This window comes from Ricinus communis, chromosome 8 (assembly GCF_019578655.1).
Source record: "Ricinus communis isolate WT05 ecotype wild-type chromosome 8, ASM1957865v1, whole genome shotgun sequence".
Taxonomy (NCBI): Eukaryota; Viridiplantae; Streptophyta; class Magnoliopsida; order Malpighiales; family Euphorbiaceae; genus Ricinus; species Ricinus communis.
This window is the reverse complement of record NC_063263.1, coordinates 6,711,274-6,732,590: the sequence shown is the minus strand read 5'-3', so window position 1 is coordinate 6,732,590 and position 21,317 is coordinate 6,711,274. Positions and strand designations below refer to the sequence as shown.

General features: G+C 35.4%; 3 protein-coding genes across 8 annotated transcripts; 1 reads left to right on the top strand and 2 right to left on the bottom strand.

The window, feature by feature from the left end:
• Positions 1–1,840: 1,840 nt before the first annotated feature.
• On the top strand, positions 1,841–10,419 carry LOC8260445 (protein PHYTOCHROME-DEPENDENT LATE-FLOWERING). 3 transcript variants are annotated; one of them, XM_048378646.1, is made up of 14 exons: positions 1,841–2,715; positions 3,514–3,633; positions 3,704–3,752; positions 3,859–3,923; positions 4,047–4,130; positions 4,579–4,659; positions 4,874–5,035; positions 5,139–5,237; positions 5,316–6,703; positions 6,922–7,148; positions 7,239–7,387; positions 8,414–8,452; positions 8,546–8,732; positions 8,838–10,419. In XM_048378646.1, the coding sequence occupies exons 1-14, from the start codon at positions 2,563–2,565 to the stop codon at positions 10,184–10,186; spliced, it is 4,152 nt and encodes a 1,383-aa protein (XP_048234603.1). In that variant the 5' UTR covers positions 1,841–2,562; the 3' UTR covers positions 10,187–10,419. The 3 variants fall into 3 exon arrangements, with proteins under 3 accessions (XP_048234603.1, XP_048234602.1, XP_002529195.2); XM_048378645.1 differs by having other exon boundaries at positions 1,843–2,715; positions 8,546–10,419; XM_002529149.4 differs by lacking the exon at positions 3,514–3,633 and having other exon boundaries at positions 1,847–2,715; positions 8,546–10,419.
• Positions 10,420–10,566: 147 nt separating this feature from the next.
• LOC8260444 (peroxisomal (S)-2-hydroxyacid oxidase GLO4) lies at positions 10,567–15,399 on the bottom strand. Of its 3 annotated transcripts, none has more exons than XM_015725395.3 (13): positions 15,317–15,399; positions 15,137–15,208; positions 14,278–14,425; positions 14,073–14,197; positions 13,949–13,995; positions 13,789–13,866; positions 13,569–13,693; positions 13,316–13,373; positions 12,783–12,845; positions 12,372–12,441; positions 11,717–11,817; positions 11,308–11,412; positions 10,567–11,071 (listed from the first exon to the last, which is right to left on the bottom strand). In XM_015725395.3, the coding sequence occupies exons 3-13, from the start codon at positions 14,418–14,420 to the stop codon at positions 10,892–10,894; spliced, it is 1,095 nt and encodes a 364-aa protein (XP_015580881.1). In that variant the 5' UTR covers positions 14,421–14,425; positions 15,137–15,208; positions 15,317–15,399; the 3' UTR covers positions 10,567–10,891. The 3 variants fall into 3 exon arrangements, with proteins under 3 accessions (XP_015580881.1, XP_015580882.1, XP_015580883.1); XM_015725396.3 differs by having other exon boundaries at positions 15,322–15,399; XM_015725397.3 differs by having other exon boundaries at positions 15,280–15,320.
• Positions 15,400–16,724: 1,325 nt separating this feature from the next.
• On the bottom strand, positions 16,725–20,835 carry LOC8260443 (peroxisomal (S)-2-hydroxyacid oxidase GLO4). Of its 2 annotated transcripts, none has more exons than XM_048377613.1 (12): positions 20,710–20,835; positions 19,074–19,221; positions 18,870–18,994; positions 18,728–18,774; positions 18,570–18,647; positions 18,354–18,478; positions 18,140–18,197; positions 17,988–18,050; positions 17,734–17,803; positions 17,485–17,585; positions 17,248–17,352; positions 16,725–17,137 (listed from the first exon to the last, which is right to left on the bottom strand). In XM_048377613.1, the coding sequence occupies exons 2-12, from the start codon at positions 19,214–19,216 to the stop codon at positions 16,958–16,960; spliced, it is 1,095 nt and encodes a 364-aa protein (XP_048233570.1). In that variant the 5' UTR covers positions 19,217–19,221; positions 20,710–20,835; the 3' UTR covers positions 16,725–16,957. The 2 variants fall into 2 exon arrangements, with proteins under 2 accessions (XP_048233570.1, XP_002529193.2); XM_002529147.4 differs by lacking the exon at positions 20,710–20,835 and adding an exon at positions 19,935–20,111.
• Positions 20,836–21,317: the final 482 nt, after the last annotated feature.

Sequence of the window (21,317 nt, the reverse complement as noted above, 5' to 3'; positions counted from 1 at the left end):
AAGGAAGAAATTAATAATAGTAAAAATATTCCCATAAGAAAAAGAGTTATACATTATTTACTCTTTAAGTTTGATCTAATATACAAGTCGGATTCTGCAATTTTTTTATTACATCAAAATTCTCTTTAGTTTTAATTAGACATGTTCATGGGCCAGATCTGACCGGGCTTGATTTTATTTTGAACAAGTCCGAGCTCGCCCAAGCCCGATATTTTTTTAATATCTCTCAGTCCAAGCCCGAGTCTGAAATTTTTTAAAAAGCCCGGTCTGGCCCGGCCCGACCAATTGTTAAACTTGTAAATACGGATCGGGTCTGGTCGGGCTTGGGTTGGTTCGGGTCGGGCTTGAGTTTAGCTTTATTTAAATATATTATTAATAACAATAAAATTATAAACAGAAATAATAGGTAAGTGGTATTTAACACTTAATTATAAGTTGAATGTCACAAGTTTGAATGCTAGGTATGATATTTTTTTTTTCCTAACTAAACTAAACATCGGGCCGGGCTTGGGTTTTTATGGAAATCTCAAACCTGGCCCGAAAAGTTTGGGCTTTTTATGGACTCGGACCGGGCCGGGCTTGTACACAAAAATTATCGTCCAAGCCCGGTCCGAAAAGTGCACAAGTGGCAAGTACCCAAGCCCATGAACAGGTCTAGTTTTAATACAACTAACTACTATCCCCTCCATATTAGTTGAATGAATAAATTAATAATTTAATATTACAATTAGACTCTTGAACTTATTATCAAGTATCAAACTCGTCCAGAATTATTATCAAATTATAGTAAAATTTTATTTTTACTACAAATTAGTTTTAGTATCTAATCAACTTAATAAATTTAATATTCTTTTTTTTACTCTAAATTTTTTATTTCTAATACAATTTAATTTAAATAAGTTTGGACATTCTCAAAATACTTATATTTAAAATAATATTATTAATTACTATATAACTTAAATTTTAGTTATTAATATAAAATAAATATTTCTAGTTAGAAAATATCATTCTATTGTTATTTTTATTATACGTTATAGTTAAATTAAAAATAAAAAATTAAATTAAACAATTATATTTTAATCTAGAGAAATAATCCGGACACTATAGTAACAAGTCACTATTAATGAAGAAGATTATAATAATCTTGTATATTAAAAATGGAGTTTTTTATCAACTATTCAAATAAAATTAATATAAATAAAATTACATTGTTAATATAGTTTAATTATAGCATCCAATAAAAATAATAACTTTAACTATTTATTTTATTTAAAAAATTAAAATTAAACTACATATAATTTAATTATACTAAATAAAAAATAAATACTTTTAATACGTTTAAATTCTTTTAGGATTAAATTGTGCTAAAAAAGTAAAAGATATAAACAAGTGAAAGAATATGAAATTTAATATTTTATTTAGACACTAAAATTATATTGTATTAAAAATAAGTTTTACTTTAATTTAATAATAAAATTATTTTTAGACAAGTTTGATACTTAATATATATTTAAAGATTAAATTATAATTTTAAATTATCAATTTAATCTTTCAACTAAAGAGAGTAATAGTTTGTTTATTAAAACTCAAGAGAATTTTGATATAATAAAAGATTACAAAAAGCGATTTATGGATTAAATCAAACTTCATATAATAAATAATATTTTACTTAACAAAAAAATAAAAATTTAACAAAAATATTTATTTTTTTAAATTTTTTATTGAAAATATAGTGTAGATTTCTTTTTTATTTTTCTATATGAAAATATCAAAAATACAGTTTTTTTTAAATATAGTTTTAGTTTTTCTTTTTTAGTTTTTTATTAGTAAATAACCAAAAATAATTAAAAAAATATAATTGTACCATAATTTAAAGAAAATAAAAAAAAATGTATTTTTTTTAATATTATTTTTATTAAGTTTAAGATATTCTTGAAAACTTCCAAAAAGAATTAGCCAATAAATCCAAGTTCAAAAGTCCAACGCCCAAAAAGTAAAAGAGGAAAAAAAAAAAAAAAACATCCAATACAGAATCTCATCTTCCTTAATACTTCGCCTAGTACCTGCGTCTCTCTTCCTCTCTCTTTCGAAATTCTAGATTATCTCCATTCCGAAAATCCTTCACTTTCTCAGCATCCAAACAGTGTCTCAAATACCTTTTTTTTGCAATATTTACCACTGTTGTTGCTCACCCATTCGCTTTTTTGAGATCCACCTCTTATTATTAAACCTCTAATTTATTGGAAAAGTCTGTTATAATTGAATTACTGTTTTTGAGATACTGAAATTCTACCTTCTCTAAATTTCCTTCACTTTCTCCGAACATCTTCAGAAAACTTTAATTGAGCTCTCTAAAGCCTCATCTTCAGAAAACTTTAATTGAGCTCTCTAAAGCCTCAAATTCTAAAATTTCCATCTGGGTATTTCATTTTATATCTCAAAGTCCATCCTTACTTTTTTCTCAGTTGCTCATGATCCAAATGGTCAAGTACCATCATAAAACCCTCTAACTCTCCAACAAGAGAGAGAGAGAGAGAGAGAGAGAGAGGAAAGGTATTTTACATGGGGGTTTCTTTTAAGGTATCAAAAACTGGTACTAGGTTTCGTCCAAAGCCTATTACTTTACCAGAGCCTGCGCTTGATGAGGCCTCAGAGAACACTAAGGAAAGCTCTTTAATTGGCTCAAAGAATGAATCCTCAAAGAGAAAGCTCGAGGTAATTGTCAAAACTTTCTCTGTTTTTGAAACTAGGTAATTGTCAAAACTTAGTCCCGGTTAATTTAAAACTATCAGATTAGCAAATAATTACTCACCCCGGTTGTGTGAATCTATCAAATTAGCAAATATTTGAAAGTCTGGTTTTACATGTGTATATATACGTTCTGTTATGTTAATTAAGTCGAGCATTACTACTCAAATCTTATTGACATTACTTAAGCCCCTATCATTTTGCCACGAGGATGGTAACTGAATTGAAGAGGTTGACCTTGTCCCCTTTGCTGTCCTTACTTGGAATCTGTTTCTATAACTTCCTCGATTTTTGCTTTGTGTTAGTTACAAGAACTTGCTTCATTCTTATTACTGCGCTTTAATTTGTATAGTTTTGTTAATTCCGGATCTTATTTCTTGGACAAGCCTGTTTGCCAGAAAAGAGTGGAGTTCAATACCTAGCAATCTATCTTACTGCTGCTTACTCTACTGAGTACATAATGTCCCTGATGCAAAGCCACAGATCCAAGATTCTGTTTTTTGCCTTTTACCAAGTTTGTTAGTTTCTGAACACAGCATAACACGCTGCATAAATGCATAATTTGATCAGTGAATGCCTTAACTTCTGCTAAATATATATTTTGGTAATTGGAATGCCTAAATGAACATTGTTGCTAAATATATTTTCTTTTCTTTCTTTTTATTTTTCTTTTTCCTTTTCCTTTTTCAATAGAAATTTGCTACTCCTTTTTTAACAATGGGTTCTTAAACATTGATTTAATTTCCTTTTCCTGTTTTTGCAAAGTGTCATAGGTGGACTCTGTCTCTTAGGTTGCCGTCTTCTTTGCTTTCCTCTTATAACAAGGGAGAAATTTGCTTCCTTTATATTCGAGAGCCCTCAAGTGATTTGTCTGGGGATAGTAATGTTAGTTTGAACGCAATATTCTGTTTTCTGTCTTATATCTATGATAATGTGGACTTCTTTGTGATATTAGGTTGACATTGGTGAGGATCTCTCTGGTGCTTCAAGTTCATCCATCACTGGTAAGAATTTAGTGCATCTGCATTTTGGATTAACAATTGTCTGCTTGTTAGCTACCTTCTTTCGTGTTTGGAGTGTGAAATCTTTTGATTGTCTTCTCTTTGCCAGAGCACGAAGTTTCCTTCACATTGAACCTCTACTCAGATGGATATTCTATTGGGAAGCCTTCTGAGGTTTGTACATGGGAACTCTAATTTTTCGGAATAAAGAAGGCAGTGAACGAAAGGAAAGAATGTTTTCATTACAATTCAGTTTTTATTTTTGATTTTGAAACCATGTAGTTTATGGATTTTCAGAATGAGGCTGCAAATCAGGCTCTACTCCAAGATGTTTCAAAGTTGTTGCATCCATATGATAAGACATCTGAAACTCTCTTTTTGGTAAATATTAAATTGGCTCTTTTTCTTTCACCTGTTATTTTCTGCATACTCCCTAAAAAGGTAGCTTTATTGTGAAATGAGATATTCTGTATTTGTTTCTTCTTGAGTAGATATGATGGGTAGCCAGGTATTGTAGCTTATTTCTGCTATATTTTCATGAGAACTATGCCATATTTGGTGGTTTAATTAAAAAAGGTTGTTTTAGAGGTAAACTTCATAATTATGGTTCCTTACATCTCAGATGTCCATCTATTCCAGATGGTACCTTTCATCAAAAACATCTTTTTAAATAAATGCCTTCTTAATATTTTGGATCTAATTATAAGGCCAGTGCCTTATATTGTATAAAATATTATTTACATCACAATCACTCCTTGATTTCAATAGTGCATCTCCCATTTCTCTAAAACTGACTTTCTTGTCCTTAAATGTGCAATTGTATTTGTAGGCAATTGAGTCTGGCCGGTTGCCTGGAGATATTCTGGATGATATACCATGCAAGTATGTCAACGGCACACTCATGTGTGAGGTGAGTACTTGAAGCATGCATCTTCGGGTTTATCAATCAATTTCTTTTTATGCAGCTTATCTGAAATGAATAATATGTACAAATTCTATGAGCAATTATTGCACGTGTATGGAAGCATTCAATATTGGCCTGTGTACATATGGAGGGAAGGAAATAAGTTATTGATGCTGACATATAGAGATTCTCACAAGTGCCAACCTTAAAACTCTTGCAGGTGCGGGATTATCGAAAATGTGTTCCTGAGCAAGGTTCTAGTATTCCATCTATGAATGGACTCCCTATTGTAAATAGAGTACGTCTCAGGATGTCTTTGGAGAATGTAGTGAAGGATATTCCATTACTCTCAGATAATTCTTGGACTTATGGTGATTTGATGGTAAGTGTCATTTTGCTCGTATCTACTGTCGAAAATGATTTCTATCTTTCTTTTTTTTCTTTCTTTCACTGGGTCAATTATTTATATTTGCTGTTCACTATAGGAAGTGGAATCCCGGATATTGAAAGCCTTGCAGCCACAACTTTGTCTAGATCCTACTCCGAAATTGGATAGGCTCTGTAATGACCCAGCTCCTACAAAGGTAATAAATGCGGAAAAGAGGCTTGCCTGGTAGAACTAATATCATGCTTTCTTAACTGTGCTTGAATATTTTTTGCAGCTGAGTTTAGGTATGAGCAGTTTGCGGAGAAAAAGATTAAGGCAGATGCCTGAAGTTACTGTCACATCTAATAGCAGAATCCATGGCAAGAAAGTTTGCATAGATCGAGTGCCAGAAAGCTCAAATGGCAGGTTAGGAGATTCAGCAATCATTTCCGGGAATATGTTGCCACAAAGTGGTCAGGAGAATCTGACTACTCAAAACCTTGGTCCAAGCAACCTGTTAGCTCTAGGAGCAAGAAGCTTTATATCAGATGGCAATGTTCCAGCAATGCCTTTGGTAGCACAGCAATCAAGGTATCAAATGGGGGTGAGTACCCCAAGAAGTATGCAGGATCAAGGGTCAGGGTCTCTTGTTAATATTTCAGGAGCTTCCCCTGCCACGCAGGATATGATGATTGCATATGGTGACACTATGAATCCTGGGGCTTCACTTCATAGTAAAAAGGAGAATCAAGATGGGCAAATGTCTCCCTTATCCAGTTTGAATAAGAGAGCTAGGCTTACCTCAGTGGCTCCTGATGGGATTCATCAGCAGCAGATAGGGCCAAACATGGATAGTGTTAATGCATCAGATTTGAACTGGAAAAATTCTTTACTACATCAACAGGCAATGGCAAGAGGAATTCACTATGCTAATGCAGGTATTCAGAAGTATCCCCAGCAGATGTTTGAAGGGGTTATGAATCAAAATGCTGTGCCAGCATCATTTTCTGCTGCACAGCCAGGTTTAAGATTTGGTCCGAAGGAAGAACAGTTTGAAACAGAAAAGCTGGATGGCTCAGAGATCAGTCAGGGTAAAAATGATATCCAGATCTTGGAGACAGAAACAGGCCATCTTGACCCTCAAGTGTCACGGCTACAACAAAGATTACCACCACATCACATGAGATCTAATTTCCCTCAGGCAGCATGGAACAATCTTAGCCAAGATTCAAGGAAGGATGATCAATTCCAGAAGAGGAAAACTGTGCAAAGTCCTCGGTTATCAGCTGGGGCTTTGCCTCAATCACCATTGTCATCTAAATCTGGAGAATTTTCTAGTGGCTCTGCTGGGGCCCACTTTGGAGCTGTTGCAGCAACTACTGCTCTTGGATCATCTCAAAAGGAGAAGTCTGCTGTCACTTCGGTTCCTGCTGTTGGCGGCACCCCATCCTTGACTTCCAGTGCTAATGACTCCTTGCAACGGCAACACCAGGCCCAAGTTGCTGCAAAACGGAGATCCAACTCCCTTCCAAAAACTCCAGTAATGAGTGGGGTTGGCTCCCCTGCAAGTGTTAGTAATATGAGTGTTCCATTAAATGCAAATAGTCCTTCTGTTGGAACCCCGACTATGGTTGATCAAACCATGCTTGAAAGGTTCTCAAAGATTGAGATGGTGACTGTGAGGTATGATTTCCTCTAAAATATTATCATTTTGCAGTTTTTAGTTTTGAGCTTTCAAAGTACATTCAGGGATTATAAATTGCTCTAACCTGCATAGATTGTTTGTCATTATTGTCTGACTCTCTCTCTCTCTCTCTCTCTCTTTCTCTCTCTCTCTCTTACCTGGCAACATTTTCTCAAATTCTGTTGTTGTTATTCATCTTCTACTTGCTGCTTTCCAGGCATCAACTCAACTGCAAGAAAAATAAAGCTGATGACTACCCTGTGAGGAAATCCAACACATATTCACCTCAAAATCTTATGGTTTGTCTCTCAAATTTACCCAACACTGAGGATTCAAAAGATGATGCTAGTGCAGGGCAATTATCGAAGTCAATTGTAGGTGGCAGCATGAATGTCTGCAAGATGAGAATTATAAACTTTATGCTGGCAGATCGAGTTGTTCAAGGTTGGCCTTGTTGTCAACATAATTATAAGATCTCCCTCCTTGTCATATTTTTAGCTGAATTTCCTTTAAATTCTACTTCTGTTTGTACAGGGAATGTTGTTTCTTTTGTTCCTCGGAGACGGACTAGAATGATCATGTCAGAGAAGCCAAATGATGGTACAGTAGCAATGCAATATGGAGAAGCAGAGGATGGTGATTTTCTATCTGTAGAGGAGTATCTTCCTACATTGCCCAATACTGTAAGTTAGCGATAGTGATTAGATTTGTTTGCTGTAATAGTTTGTGTCTAAGAGGAATTGTCTATAAGTTACACTATGGGGCTGCTCACTTGTGGAGAATAGTATTTTATTTTCCGCATTCTGTTTTCATTTTGGAATTAAGTTTTCATATTTTGTGAAAAACCTGGAGAACATGTTCATTTATTACAAATAGATCTAATATAAAGAATTTTAAAACATATTCATATGGAATTCTTTTCTGAACCATAAAGTTAAAACTAAAAAACTATGTTAAAATTTATGTTTCTACACAAGTTCTAGTACTATAGGCTTATTTCCCAAGAGCACATATAGTTCTAGAAACTTGAAAAATTAATTTCTAATTGTCCATTTGAAAGGAATCATTTTATCATAAAATTCTGTTTCTAGTTTTGTTGAATTTTCTTTTCTTCGAAAGACGGTCAGTTATCCACAGCTAAACAAACCTTACATGTTCCATATTATTTAAGAGCAATCAAACAAGTTCTTCTCTGCAATTAGATGTGTGTGTCAAATTATTAGTATTCTTCTGAAAATCCATTTGGCAGTCAGAATACCATTCTACAGAATTTTTTTTTGGTTTTCTATCGCTCTTCTTTTTCCCCTCAGTAGATTGTCTAGCTTACTAACACTAAATTTCTATATTTATATTCTTGTTGAGAGCTAGTCATCTTAATCTTTCCTTCACTGTTCCTTCGTTGAGCCTGATTGCTACTGCTTTGACACTTTAGTTTCCCTGTATGTTGATATTCTTTGGTTGATTTACCTACTTATATGAGAGTTCAATTCTCTTTTCCAATTCAGTAGATACAACGGATCACAACAGTGATCTGTTGAGGAAGATTGAGTGGATAATTATTGTAAAGACATATGAGCTGAAAACTCCACTGGCATCACATTTCATACTATTCTGCAATTTGTCTTTTGTATTTTCATGTTAAATTTTGCTTAACCTGACAAGTATATTCGTTCGTTAATGATTATATATGTCACTTATTTCTGTTACAGCATTTTGCGGATTTGCTTGCGGCACAATTTTGTTCACTGGTATGTTCCAAGAAAAAGAGGATTTTCTGTTTACAAATCAAGATTTTGGATTGCTGTAGAATTACAGGTGAATGATGCAATTTGCTTATGCAGATGATTCGTGAAGGATATCTTGTGGAAGATAATATTCAACCAAAGCCTACCCGCATGAATGTTTCCTCAAGTAGCCAACCAAATGCTGCCGGAATCGCACCTAATAATTCAGCAGCTGAGGTGCAGCAGCAATACAATGAGGCAGTCTCAGGTCAGGCATCCAATGAAGTAAAGCCAAATTTTAGTGGTAATGCACCCATGAATCCATCCCAGAATCTATTAGCAAGTGCCAGGATGCTGCCTCCTGGAAACCCTCAAGCCTTACCGATGTCTCAAGGTCTCTTGTCTGCAGTTTCAATGCCAGCTAGACCACAACTAGACCCACAACCACAACTGCAGCAGCAGCCTCAACAACCACCACAAATGCAGCAGCAGCAACCACCACAACAGCAACAAAATCAACATTCCTTAATTCAACAGCAATCACAGTTCCAGAGGCCACCAATGGTGCTTCCATCTCTCTCTCACTTGAATACACTTGGGCAGAATTCAAACATGCAGCTGGGGAGTCACATGGTCAACAAGCCTTCGCATCTCCAGCTTCAGCTGTTACAGCAGCAACAGCAGCAGCAGCAGCTTCAACCACAGCAGCAACAACAGCAGCAGCAGCAACAGCAGCAGCAGCAGCAACAGCAGCAGCCACAGATGCAACAAAGGAAAATGATGATGGGACTTGGGACAGCAATGGGCATGGGAAATATGGGCAACAATATGGTTGGCCTAGGAGGCCTGAGTAATGCCATGGGCATTGGAGGTGCAAGGGCAATGGGAGGGCCTGGAATCTCGGGATCAATGGCACCTATATCCGGCATGAACAATGTGGGTCAGAACCAAATCAATTTGAGCCAAACTACAAATCTTCCAAACGTTATAAGTCAGCATTTCCGCGCAGGACAAGTAACTCCACAACAGGCTGCTTACCTATCAAAACTTAGGATGGCGCAAAACAGAACAAGTATGCTAGGGGCCCCTCAGTCAGGCATAGCTGGGATGTCAGGAGCCAGACAGATGCACCCAGGTTCTGCAGGTCTTTCAATGCTGGGCCAGTCTCTGAACCGTGCTAACATGAACCCAATGCAACGGAGTGCAATGGGGCCTATGGGTCCACCGAAATTGATGGCAGGGATGAATCTCTATATGAACCAACAGCAACAGCAGCAGCAGCAACTGCAATTACAACAGCAGCAACAATTCCAGCAGCAACAGCAACAGCAACAGCAACAGCAACAGCAGCAGCAGCAGCAGCAACAGCAATTACAGCAGCTACAGCAGCAGCAACAGCAATTACAGCAGCAGCAGCAACAACAGATGCAGCAACAGCAGCAGCAAGATCCATCCTCATCCCTACAGGCTGTTGTTTCGTCTTCACAAGTAGGCTCACCATCAACCATGGGAATTCCGCAACTGAACCAACAGCAACAACCCCAACAACAGCCTAGTCCACAACAAATGAGCCAACGGACGCCAATGAGCCCACAAATTAGTTCAGGAGCAATCCATGCAATGAGTGCTGGTAATCCAGAGGCTTGTCCTGCCAGTCCACAGTTGAGCTCACAGACTCTTGGCTCAGTAGGAAGCATCACAAACTCTCCGATGGAGCTCCAAGGTGTAAACAAAAGCAACTCTGTTAATAATGCATAGTTAATTCATCTACCTGTTTTGGAGCTCTATCCTCTCTGAGCTATTGAAACAGAAGGCTAGGCAGCTAGAAGGCATTTAATTCCATCCCATGTAAGATAGCTGAAAGAAGGAAGTTCTCGTGTGTAAAGTTGTCAACTACAATAATGAGTTTTTAGAGTAGAAACATCCTGAAACTGATGCTTGCTTCCATAGAGGAAATTTTCATATCCAGGGCGCAGTTTGATTCGGTACAACTCTTCAAGTACGTTAGTCATGAGTAGTATAGTATCGGTGTTAAAACTCTTAAAGGAGTTTGTTCGTAAGTTTTTAATGCAGCCACAAGATTCACTCGAGTGGATCTGCTATTGATAGATCAGGAGCTGGTAAAATGGAACAGCATGTTTCTTGTCAGATAAAAACAAAGCCATTAAATTTCTTTTGGACTGTAAATTTAAATGTCAAAATCGTGTTATTCCACCTAATACAGAGAAATCTAAACAAATGTTTATGGGACTCTTTTTCTAGAGTAGATCTAATATGCCCGCCAATCACTATAACAGGCAAATAACAGAAACGTTAATGCCTACTAGGTGCAGTAAATATACACTTTGAACTGAGACGAAAATAGATGCAACCATTTTCCAGAGAATTTAAATCACAGAAATTCTAGTAAAATTGATCATCTGAAACCATTTAGAAGATACTTGATACAGCTTCAGAAGAAGACTAGAGCATGGATTGAAGTCTCTCCCGCTCGGTTCTCACATGGCTTCTGGTAATACACTTCACACTAGGACAGCCAGAGAGAGCCATAGTCAGCTCAAGCTCATTCTTCAGCATTTCAATTACACGTCTCACTCCATAATCTCCCTTTGCCGCCAGCCCAAAGACAACTGGCCTGCCAACCTGCATTAACAACATATGTCATTTAATAGCATACAAGCATAGCATGGAACAAGGAGTTCGAGAATCGCGATACTTTGCTCATCATTCTTTTCCCTGAAGGGTCCAAATATACAGGTTAGTGTCTAGATCTGAATATTTACTGTTGTGATTTTTCCCATCAAGGTTCAGAATACATCCCTGCCCATGAGATTAGGTTACCCAAAGATAGATTGAACTGTTGGGAATGTTGAGCTTACAAGAACAGCTTGTGCGCCAAGAGCCAAGGCCTTAAAAACATCTGTTCCTCTCTGTACTCCCCCGTCAAACAGAACAGGAATTTTCCCTCCAACGGCATGAACAACCTGCAACAACAACACAGAAAAATGATGTTTCAAGATACATTCCCCCACGGCTTTCAAAGTGATCAGATAACAGCTAGTGTCTTGGGGAAGATAGAGAGAGCTCAGTTTGATTAAACTAGGAAATAACACGCATATTACATAAAACCTTTAATTGAATAGGCATATTCATGCAGCTGAGTGTGCTTTTTCTGAATGGTTTAACTCTAAAGCCATGAACGGAATGTGCATTTATTAGTAACTTCTCCATGGTTTTCAGAATTTTCCACTTCCGCCTACAATTACGATGGGGATAATAGACAGTTACCTCCTCCAGAACAGTGATAGTTGCTGGACTATAATCTAGCTGGCGAGCTCCATGATTAGAGACCACAATCCCGGCAACACCTACTTCCACTGCCTTTATAGCTGGAAATAGTGGCTATTATGTTTAAAGCAAGCATAATACATTCTGGAAAAAGCTATAAGTGTACACTAACTTTCAGTTTCAAGTCTTGCGTGATCCAGTAAGCTACAAATGGAAGGCATTTGACTGCATGTGCTTAATGTCTACAAAATCAATGGAACAGGAGTATTTTTCAAGTGGGCGATTCTACAACTAAAAGATTTAGCAATGATCATAATTAGGAGAAGTCAAACACTTGTCTATAAAAAAGATAACAGTGGAATGTCTATCTCAACAGTATTGATTTTCCAAATGAAAGAAGTTTAGAAAATTTCCTGTTGTACATGAAAATATATAAAAAAAAAAAAAAAAACTAAAACAGAACTAGAAAGTATAAGTCAGGAATATTTATGGTTTTTATCCCTTTTACTATAGATGTCTGCATTAGTAAGAAAAATCAATAGTTAATACTTCAGGTTTAAACTCTCAAATCTGAATGATGGTATTTGTATCCGGTTTTTGTCTATAGCTTATGCTGCAAAGATAAAATGTATAAGAACTTGAGCCTTGATCTCACCATCTTCATGAGTAAGTACCCCCTTAATAAGAATTGGCAAGCTTGTAATGGATCTTAACCAGCTTATATCCTGCAGACATTGTCATGAATCATCTAAATTATTTTAAAAAAGAAAAGGAAAAACACAGTCCTTGTATTGCATGGACCCCAGAGAAATAAGGAGGGGAATGATTACTTTAACAGAAAGTACTTCTAGAATACAAGTTCTTCAAGTCTTATCTGGCAGCTTATAATTCCAGATGCATGACAAAGAAAGGACATAGAAACATCCTAAGAAGTTATATCCCATGAAACTATTTGATTTAGAGAAGTTTGAAATATTACAAGACAAGGGAAAATTATGGCCTTTGTGTATCCTTTCACACATTTTGTGGCATAGCAAACAGATGAAACAATTTCAAGAATTCTTACCTTCCAAGACATGGAAGCATCGAAAGTCTCTTTGGCAAAAACTTCTAGGTTTGAACCTTCATTCTGCAATTACCAAATCATGGAGTAAACTCAACATTATGCAACAGATTCAGACTACTGATTAAATTTCAGAAAATATGCCATAACCTTAGAAACAAAATTTATGAATTCTCGTGTTATGGAGGAGTGAACTGATTAACACCCACTACCCCACAAAATTAGACATGAACATGTATCCAACACAACAATCAGCAGGTAGTCATGACACACAGGACAATAACCTAATGTATACAGCATTTACAAAAGCTTAAGAGAATAATGCTGAAGCAACATTAAAATTCGGTGAAAGATCTCATAACTTTGTCTTGTGTTCATTTGACAGGTGCTAAATATCTGATATTGTTTTAATCAGTTCAACGTTCCAAAAGACACATGGCTTGATACAATCAGTGTGAAAAATACAGAAAAATCTCATAAATCATAACTCAGAACTTTTAAATGTGCTAAACAGAGAGTGGAAATTCTTCACTCACAGAGGCAACTTCAGTTGATATTAGACCTTCAAAATTCTTCAACTGTGGTGCAACCATCCTGCACAAGTTATTACAAGAACATTTCGGAAGAGATGAATGAGATAGGGCTATTGTATCTAGTGCGATTATTTGTTTCAGTGTTAGAAACCAAAACGTGTATGTTCTGATTATGTGGAACAGTGGCACAAATCAAACTATGAAAAGCAAATTAGAGTATAGAGTGTAGGAACAAAATGCAAAAGATTATATTCACTTGTTTCTAATGTCTGCCTCTCTTCTACCAAGTCTGGGAGCATCCACAGTTAGGACAATAGCCTTGTAACCATTTCTTTCAGCTCTCTGCACTAGCTGGGCTGATATATCTCGCCTTTTGTAGACCTTTACAGAAGGTCAACTAGAATGTAAGAGTTTTTGCTGCTAAAGATGCACTTGACCATGAAATAGATAAAGGACCCAAAGAGGATGAAGAATACATATAATTGATAGAATCGAATAGCATTGCAACTGGAAGCAACCTCCTCCACTGTGCAGGAAGACATATAGGATAAAACCTACATTGAGCAATTAATCAGCATTGCACTCATAAAGTAAGGAAATGTGCTTCCTTTTTTTTTTTTTTTTTCATGTAAATACCATAATTGTGTTGCATACAGCTGCAGCTCTGGCTGTGGCAGCCTCACCTAGAATAATCACAGACAGCAAGTTAGATAATAGCTTAAATGATATTGACTGAGAACCCTTTCAAGAAATTTTAAACCTTCAGGATTTGCAAGCTTATGCATAGCTGTAGGAGCAATCATAATAGGTGCAGATATTTTGTAACCCAATATAGTAGTTGACATATCTATTTGGCTCACATCTACCAGAATTCTAGGCCGGATCCTGAAAAACCATGATAATTGATCAATGAAAATTAAAATTCTCTTTCTTGAATTAAGAATTTATCCGGCACAATGTCCTACGTGATCCTGTGAAATGCTTCCACATTCTCCTTGAGCGTGTGTTGGTCCTCGGCTCCTCCAGCATAGTAGTCATAATACATTTTTGGAAGTGCTTGCTTAGCCAATTCTTGAAACTCATTCACATTCACTGGTTCACTCCCCATTTATCCTGAATGATTAACATTAATCAGTCCCTTTTAAGGCTTTAACAGACTACTATCCTAGTACAAAAAAATTTGAAAACTAACTGATTCAAGGTCGTCTGGCAGCTTAATTAGTCCATGTTCAGATCTTACTAGCATGGATTTGATACCATAGTAATAATATGATTATCATTCATCATTTTTGGAAAATGAAACTCCCTTTATAGATCATTATGCAGCCTGAAAACAGTTGAAATAAGATCGAGCTCGCAAGCCATAAAACTTGACATACCAATAAATAGCTCCTATGTTATTCGGGAGCCTAATCATTCAAAGCATTTTCCATACCAAAATCTAAAAGCTTCTCCATCAATGAGCTAAATCCTAGACCGAAGGCACTCAATCATACTAATTAGCATGGCACGCCAATGAGTTTCTCCATCCCAAAAACTATCCTTCTTTTTAAATGCTTGTTAATGGCTCATAGAATAATTAAGAACCATGGCACCTTATAAACAGAATCAAACCAGCAGATTAAATTCAAAAGCATTAAAACTAGCGACAACAAAACAAGAATATACATTTATATTCCTACCTGTATTCAAGCAAACAAGATTAGCATCAAAGAAAAATGAGAAAACAAGTTGATCATGATCAAAACACACCCATTAACATTATAATATAAAGAACAAAAAGAACCTAGAAATCACATAAATATATAACAGAGCTATCTGTACCCGAATGAATAGCTAAGTATACTTTGCTAAGCAGAGATCTTTTCTTGAAATTGGTAAGCTGAAATCACTTTACTGCAAATACAGTTCAGGTTTTAGATTTATGGATACAAAATATGAACGCAAAACTGACAAGAAGTTTATACAGAGTTTATTTTGATTGCGCAATCATGTGAAGCTTACTGTACTTTTCCATTGGCAAACGGAAAAGGTTGTACTTGTCATTTTCAATGGTTTTTTTGGGCAGGTTGGTTTTTATTTTTTAACAAATGCACAAATTTTTTTATTTTAAACTAACTACAAGTTTCAATTTATTTAATTTAATTAATATTTATAATTTATAAAACTAAAACAAAATAAAACCATTAATATCTATAAAATAAAATAAAATATATAATATATAAATATTCTTTAACATACTCTTTATAATAGAAATTAAACCAACTATGGGTCCGTATTTGCTTGTTTAATTTGATAGGTGAAAATATCAATGCTTTTCTTGAACTATGGACAATTAACTTCGTTAATTCACTTTTTTCGTTAGTCCATTACTTATTTTTAATGGCGTATTAGGTTTAGTTTTTTTTTTCTTTTGACAAAATAAAGAACCCATGCGTTGATAATTTCAAGGAATAGCCATAATTATAAAAATTGTGAGACCAAAATCCAATAAGTATATTAACATTAAGCCTAATTATTTTAAAAGAGGATGTAAAATTCATTTCATTATTAGGATAAGATAAAAAGAAAAGGTTAAATCTCAAATTTTGACCAAATTAAAAGATAAGAATCTTAAGAGAAGTCTGGAGTCTCAAAAAAAGATCTTAAGAGTTGGAAGTTCTTCTTTAGAATTGAGACACTGTTAGAAGTCAGTCAGAATTTTAAAGTGACAGTAAATATAGCTAAAATTGTACAATAACATCACTAAATTTAGATAAGACACTTGCTAAACAATTATAACAGAAGTATTCAGCTGGACCATTATTTGAGGGAAAGATATCTTTTCTTTCTTTCATGATTATTCCTCTGTATAGTCAAATTGACATACATATATGGTAAGTTAATATTTATTATAATGTTACTCTGTCAAAATTACTTCAACTTTTGACTATTTTCTTGTAATTGACAGAAAATCAGCATTATTGAAGTTAACCTGACACTGATGGGAACCATTACTTCCAACAATCCAAGCATAAACAGAAGCAGAACTTTTGGAAAGGTTGGTTGTTTATGGAAGCTCATTAATAAGGCTCAACACAAACTAAAATAATGGGCAGAATAGAAGGAGGGTGAGCTAGTATTCAACAATTAACACTTTTGAGTATTACCTCTTGCAAACTATGTTACATAACTTAGATGGTCACTTCAGTAGTCTGCAGTTGTATTCAGTGTTTCAAATACAGGACTAAAGAGCCAACGGTTAAGGTGGTTTGACTGGTTAAACTGTAATAATCTTTTTGTGTTCGCCATTGCCCCAAATTTTATATTCTTATCATATTTTCATTTATCATATCAGGGAAAGTAGTTTGATTGATTTTCCACTAAACTATATATGAATCTTCAAATATATATGAAGTTCAAGAGTAGTTCCAGAAAAGAAAAAAAGTTTAAATGGATGTATAAGAGGATTAAGAACATAAATTGTTACATAGATGCCATATGAGACCTTTAGGATGCCAATTGGCACCAACAAATACCATAGCTGGGCAATACTTTATTTTAAATATGGGCGAGCTTTATTGGGTCTATATTTAGCATACCAGCTGACATGGTGCTAGTCCCAGTTGAATATGGAGGTTATTTTCCAATAAATTCTGACAAACATTAGAGCATAGAGTGGAGTCTTTCGCGCTCTGTCCTTACATGGCTTCTGGTAATATCTTTCAGAGTAGCACAGCCAGAAAGGGCCATGGTGATCTCAAGCTCATCCTTCAGCATTTTCATCACTTGTCTCACTCCGTCTTCTCCCTTCACGGCCAACCCGTATATAACAGGCCTCCCAACCTGCAGTAGCGTGGATTATATATCATCAGTTACCATCAATTATGGTATTTCCAACTTCAGTATATGGTTCATTCGTCAGGATCGAGTGATGGCTCGATGTGTGAGCTTACTAGGACTGCTTGTGCACCAAGTGCTAATGCCTTGAACACATCAGTTCCCCGCCGAATTCCTCCATCAAGGAGAACTGGAACTTTCTCTCCAACAGCTTGAACAACCTGCAAAAACAGGATTTGTAGTTGAGAGTATTTTCCTTGAAAACTGAGTTTGTTGCGGAGGAGCGTACACAAAGTTTGTTGCAGAGGAGCGTACACAAGCTAAAACTTCTAGATTTTGTAAAATGTAGTTACCTCCTCCAAGACAGAAATAGTGGCAGGTGTATAATCTAGCTGGCGAGCTCCGTGGTTGGAGACAATAATTCCTGCAACACCTATTTCCATGGCCTTCACGGCTGCCAATAACAAAGACATATATATAGGAAGTGAACAAGCTACTTGACAGTGGAACAACCAAGAGGTTTATATGCATTCAGGTCGTGTATATGAGAGGAAACAGATGAAAGGGAGATGCAATATCCTCGGAAGCTTTTCTGGTTTTACCATCTTCACGTGTGAGCACACCCTTGATCAAAATTGGCAAATTTGTAATAGATTTTAACCACTCTATATCCTGCAATGCAAAAAATCGAACTAAATAAACCAATAATAGCAACAGAGGATTGACTGCTGCAAGTGAACTCCACTCCAATTCCAGCCGTAATTTCAAGAAAGCTACAAAATATGAGCACTTGTTTGGCTAACCAAAAGTATTTTACTTCAAATCCGCAAGTTAAAAGTTGTTTATTGCTCCATACCTTCCAACACAAGGAAGAATCAATGTGTTGATTGGCATAAGCTTCATAGCCTGAACCGTTTTCCTGAAAACAGTCATTATGTAGAAACAATAATCATTATGCAGATTAATAAATGCTGATATGAGGCAGACGTATTCAAGTACACTACTCACAGGCACAACTTTGGGTGGTAAGAAAACCTCCACATTCTTCCGCTGTGGTACAATCATCCTGCAGAGTTAATCATAGTTATCTCTAACTCGAATAGTGACTACAATTCGTGTTGGGTCGTTACTATATAAACCCGTTTTACCAAATTATAATAGCAAGTTGTGCAGATAGAACTGGAAAAAGAAAAAAAAAAAAAGAGTAAGAAATAATATCTACTTATTCTTTATGTCTGCTTCCCTTCGACCGAACCTTGGACTGTCAGCTGTTAAGATAATTGCTTTATATCCATTGCATTCAGCTCTCTGCACTAATATAGTAGCCATATCACGTCTTTTATACACCTAATGACAGATGAGCACATACTACATTTTAGTTCTTTCAGCAATATCAAGATTGAGAGTGAAAGATTAGAAAATGATTTTTCAGGATTACATATAATTGAAAGAACCGGACAGCATTGCAGCTAGCAGCAACCTCCTTCAGACTGCAGCTAGCAGAGGAGGATACAACCTGAAATGGGACTAAGTCATTATTGAAGCATCAAGCATGTGAAGTAAGACAGCTGGAAAAGAAATATAGTGTATGTATACCATTATGGTGTCTGATGCAGCTGCTGCTCTAGCGGTAGCAACCTCTCCTGGGGAAGGAAAAAAAGAAAAAAAAAAAGAAAAATGCTGGTGAAATCAGAATGCAAAATATCGATTATGATAATTTCCAGTGAGAATTTAAGACCTTCAGGATGTGCTAGCTTATGCATAGCTGTTGGTGCTATCATAATAGGTGCTGAGACAGTGTAACCCAATATAGTAGTAGACATTTCTATGCTACTAACACCCACGAGAATTCTAGGTCGAAACCTGAGAAGCCAAATGAAATGTTCAGGACAAGACAGTTTACTGTTTTCAGCATTAAACATCATCAGGTTTAAGATGTTACGTGATTCTTTTAAATGCTTCCTCATTCTCTTTTAGTGTATGCTGATCCTCTGCCCCCCCGGTGTAGTAGTCATAATACATCTTTGGAAGGACTTGCTTAGCCAGAATTTGGAACTCATTCACATTAACTGGTTCTGCTGCCATTTAGCCTGGAAACACAGACTTTAGATTTAGATTTTATAGTAATTTATGCTAGATGAATGTCAACAAGGATTCTTTTCACAATGACAGAAAAAAAAAAAAAAAAAACTTGAGGAGATGTTGTTTGGCATTAGACCTAGGTCCAAATCAGTTTAGGATTTAGTTGCCTTTTACTATTTTATGTAGGACTAACTTGAAGCTTTTCCTTTATAACTTAGGAAAAGTAAAAAAAGAAAACAGAACGAAAATGTGGCTGAGAGAGGTTGGCAATAAGTAGACAGGTTATTATAGGCGCTTGCATATCTGTGGATAACAAAAGCAGAACTGAAAAAAGCATCACAAAACAGGAAATTCTTTTTTATGTACTTGCATATCTATGGCAATAAGTAGACAAGTTGTTGTTAGGCACTTACATCCTTTTAAGAACCTAATTGAGTAAACAATCATCATAAAACAAGATATTCAGACAACTTTTTCCTGACAAAAGATATCATTAATAGCTACTTAAATCTATGAAGCTGTGAATTCAGTTAAATTGTAAGAAAACTTTTCTGCGTTGTTTGCTTATGCAGTAAAAAGTGAAAAGCAGCAACATTATATACTCAACAACATTATCATATATGACCAACACATATATATGATAGCACCATTAAGAAATCATCTGCATTCAAGTTCACAATATGATCAAGCAAGTTGAGTACAAAGAAAAAAAAAAGGGTACCTATAAGAGAAGAGAAATCTGCACACAGATGACAAAGTTTAAGCAGTAGAGCAGGAGTTGTACTATTGTTTATCAAGAAATTCTTTTATCAGTTGATAACTAATAAAAGTTGCTGCAATAGATCATAAGGCTTAATATAAATGCTAAGCAGGGAAGACAAATTGAAGTTGTGTATACTATTTGATTCAAATCATTTGTCCTTGACTATTTGCAAGTGGCATTTTCAGTGGACTAATTGGCATTAAGTTGAAGTTTAGCTATCAACAAGTTGGCAATGGCACTTGCTACTGATGTTTGAAAAATCATTTTAGTGCAATGACAAACATTATGGGTCCTTTTGTTAATTAAAAGAAAAAACAAACCATGTGATAATATAATTGAAAGCATAACCACATGCAAATATAACAGAAATTATCAATCAGTTTACTAGTGGCCCTCTTCCTAGGCTTCATTGAAAATGATGGCCTGAACCTCAAATATAGCTTTGGAAAAAGATCCTGACAGAGAATGATGGCTAGTTTCGAGGAGACTTTGCGCTTGCTACAGCAGCCTAAACTTCTTTAGAATATTCAAACTCTGGTTCAATGCATTATTGTATCTGCTGTACTGTTCTTGTACTTACAGACTTTTCCAACTTAAATAATTCATGGAATCTCAAGTAACTCTTTTAGAATTTTCAAATTAGTGCTCTAAAATTGTCTGTAATCAATTTAAAAATTGAGAATCTAACTGAGTATTGCAATCTTTTTTCTTTTCTGCAAGTTTTTAAACTAACCTGCTCTGACACCGACAGAGTGGGCTCCTTTGCCACAATTGATGCAAGACTTTGCAATTGTCCTCCAAATTTTGCATCTTCATTTCCAAACTCTTTCTGCAATAACAAACTGTAAAATCTGACGAGACAAATTAATTTTTTTTTTTTTATATTCTAAGAAACTGACGCATATTCCAGGAAAAAAAAAAGATTCGAACTTTTATCCCGCAAAAGTATAATTATTCAGAAAAGTTAGCATTATCATCCAGTTTTATTCTTGTGGGCAACACTCGAGAAAATAATTCTTGAATGTTGCACATGCCTAATATATGTATATATATATAAGAAAATTGCACCTTCTCCGAACTGGGCAAAATAGGCAGATTAGCCAATGCATAGGAAATCGCAAAGGTGAGCCACAACTGAAAATTGACAATAAATTTAAACCGTAATGTTGGGTCCAGGTGCTTCCTATATAGAGATTTCTGTAATGGCTAATTAAAAAATTGTTCTTTTAAATTTTCTTATCACTTTGGTACTATATAAATATATTTAATTAATCATTACAATATTATTCATATAATAAAATATCACACGATTTATTTCTTTTCATAATCCTGAACATTAAT

What these genes read in the sequence shown, in the direction of transcription:
- LOC8260443 (XM_048377613.1), bottom strand. Translation starts at nt 19,216, where the DNA reads ATGGCAGCAGAACCAGTTAATGTGAATGAGTTCCAAATTCTGGCTAAG. An exon ending in TACCACCCAAAGTTGTGCCT is followed by an intron (nt 18,051 to 18,139) that starts GTGAGTAGTGTA and finishes GACTGTTTTCAG; the next exon opens with GAAAACGGTTCAGGCTATGA. An exon ending in TGTGCTCACACGTGAAGATG is followed by an intron (nt 17,586 to 17,733) that starts GTAAAACCAGAA and finishes TGTTATTGGCAG; the next exon opens with CCGTGAAGGCCATGGAAATA.
- LOC8260444 (XM_015725395.3), bottom strand. Translation starts at nt 14,420, where the DNA reads ATGGGGAGTGAACCAGTGAATGTGAATGAGTTTCAAGAATTGGCTAAG. An exon ending in ATGCTTCCATGTCTTGGAAG is followed by an intron (nt 12,442 to 12,782) that starts GTAAGAATTCTT and finishes CAATGTCTGCAG; the next exon opens with GATATAAGCTGGTTAAGATC. An exon ending in GGTACTTACTCATGAAGATG is followed by an intron (nt 11,818 to 12,371) that starts GTGAGATCAAGG and finishes CACTATTTCCAG; the next exon opens with CTATAAAGGCAGTGGAAGTA.
- LOC8260445 (XM_048378645.1), top strand. Translation starts at nt 2,563, where the DNA reads ATGGGGGTTTCTTTTAAGGTATCAAAAACTGGTACTAGGTTTCGTCCA. An exon ending in ATTGAGATGGTGACTGTGAG is followed by an intron (nt 6,704 to 6,921) that starts GTATGATTTCCT and finishes GCTGCTTTCCAG; the next exon opens with GCATCAACTCAACTGCAAGA. An exon ending in TTCCTACATTGCCCAATACT is followed by an intron (nt 7,388 to 8,413) that starts GTAAGTTAGCGA and finishes TTTCTGTTACAG; the next exon opens with CATTTTGCGGATTTGCTTGC.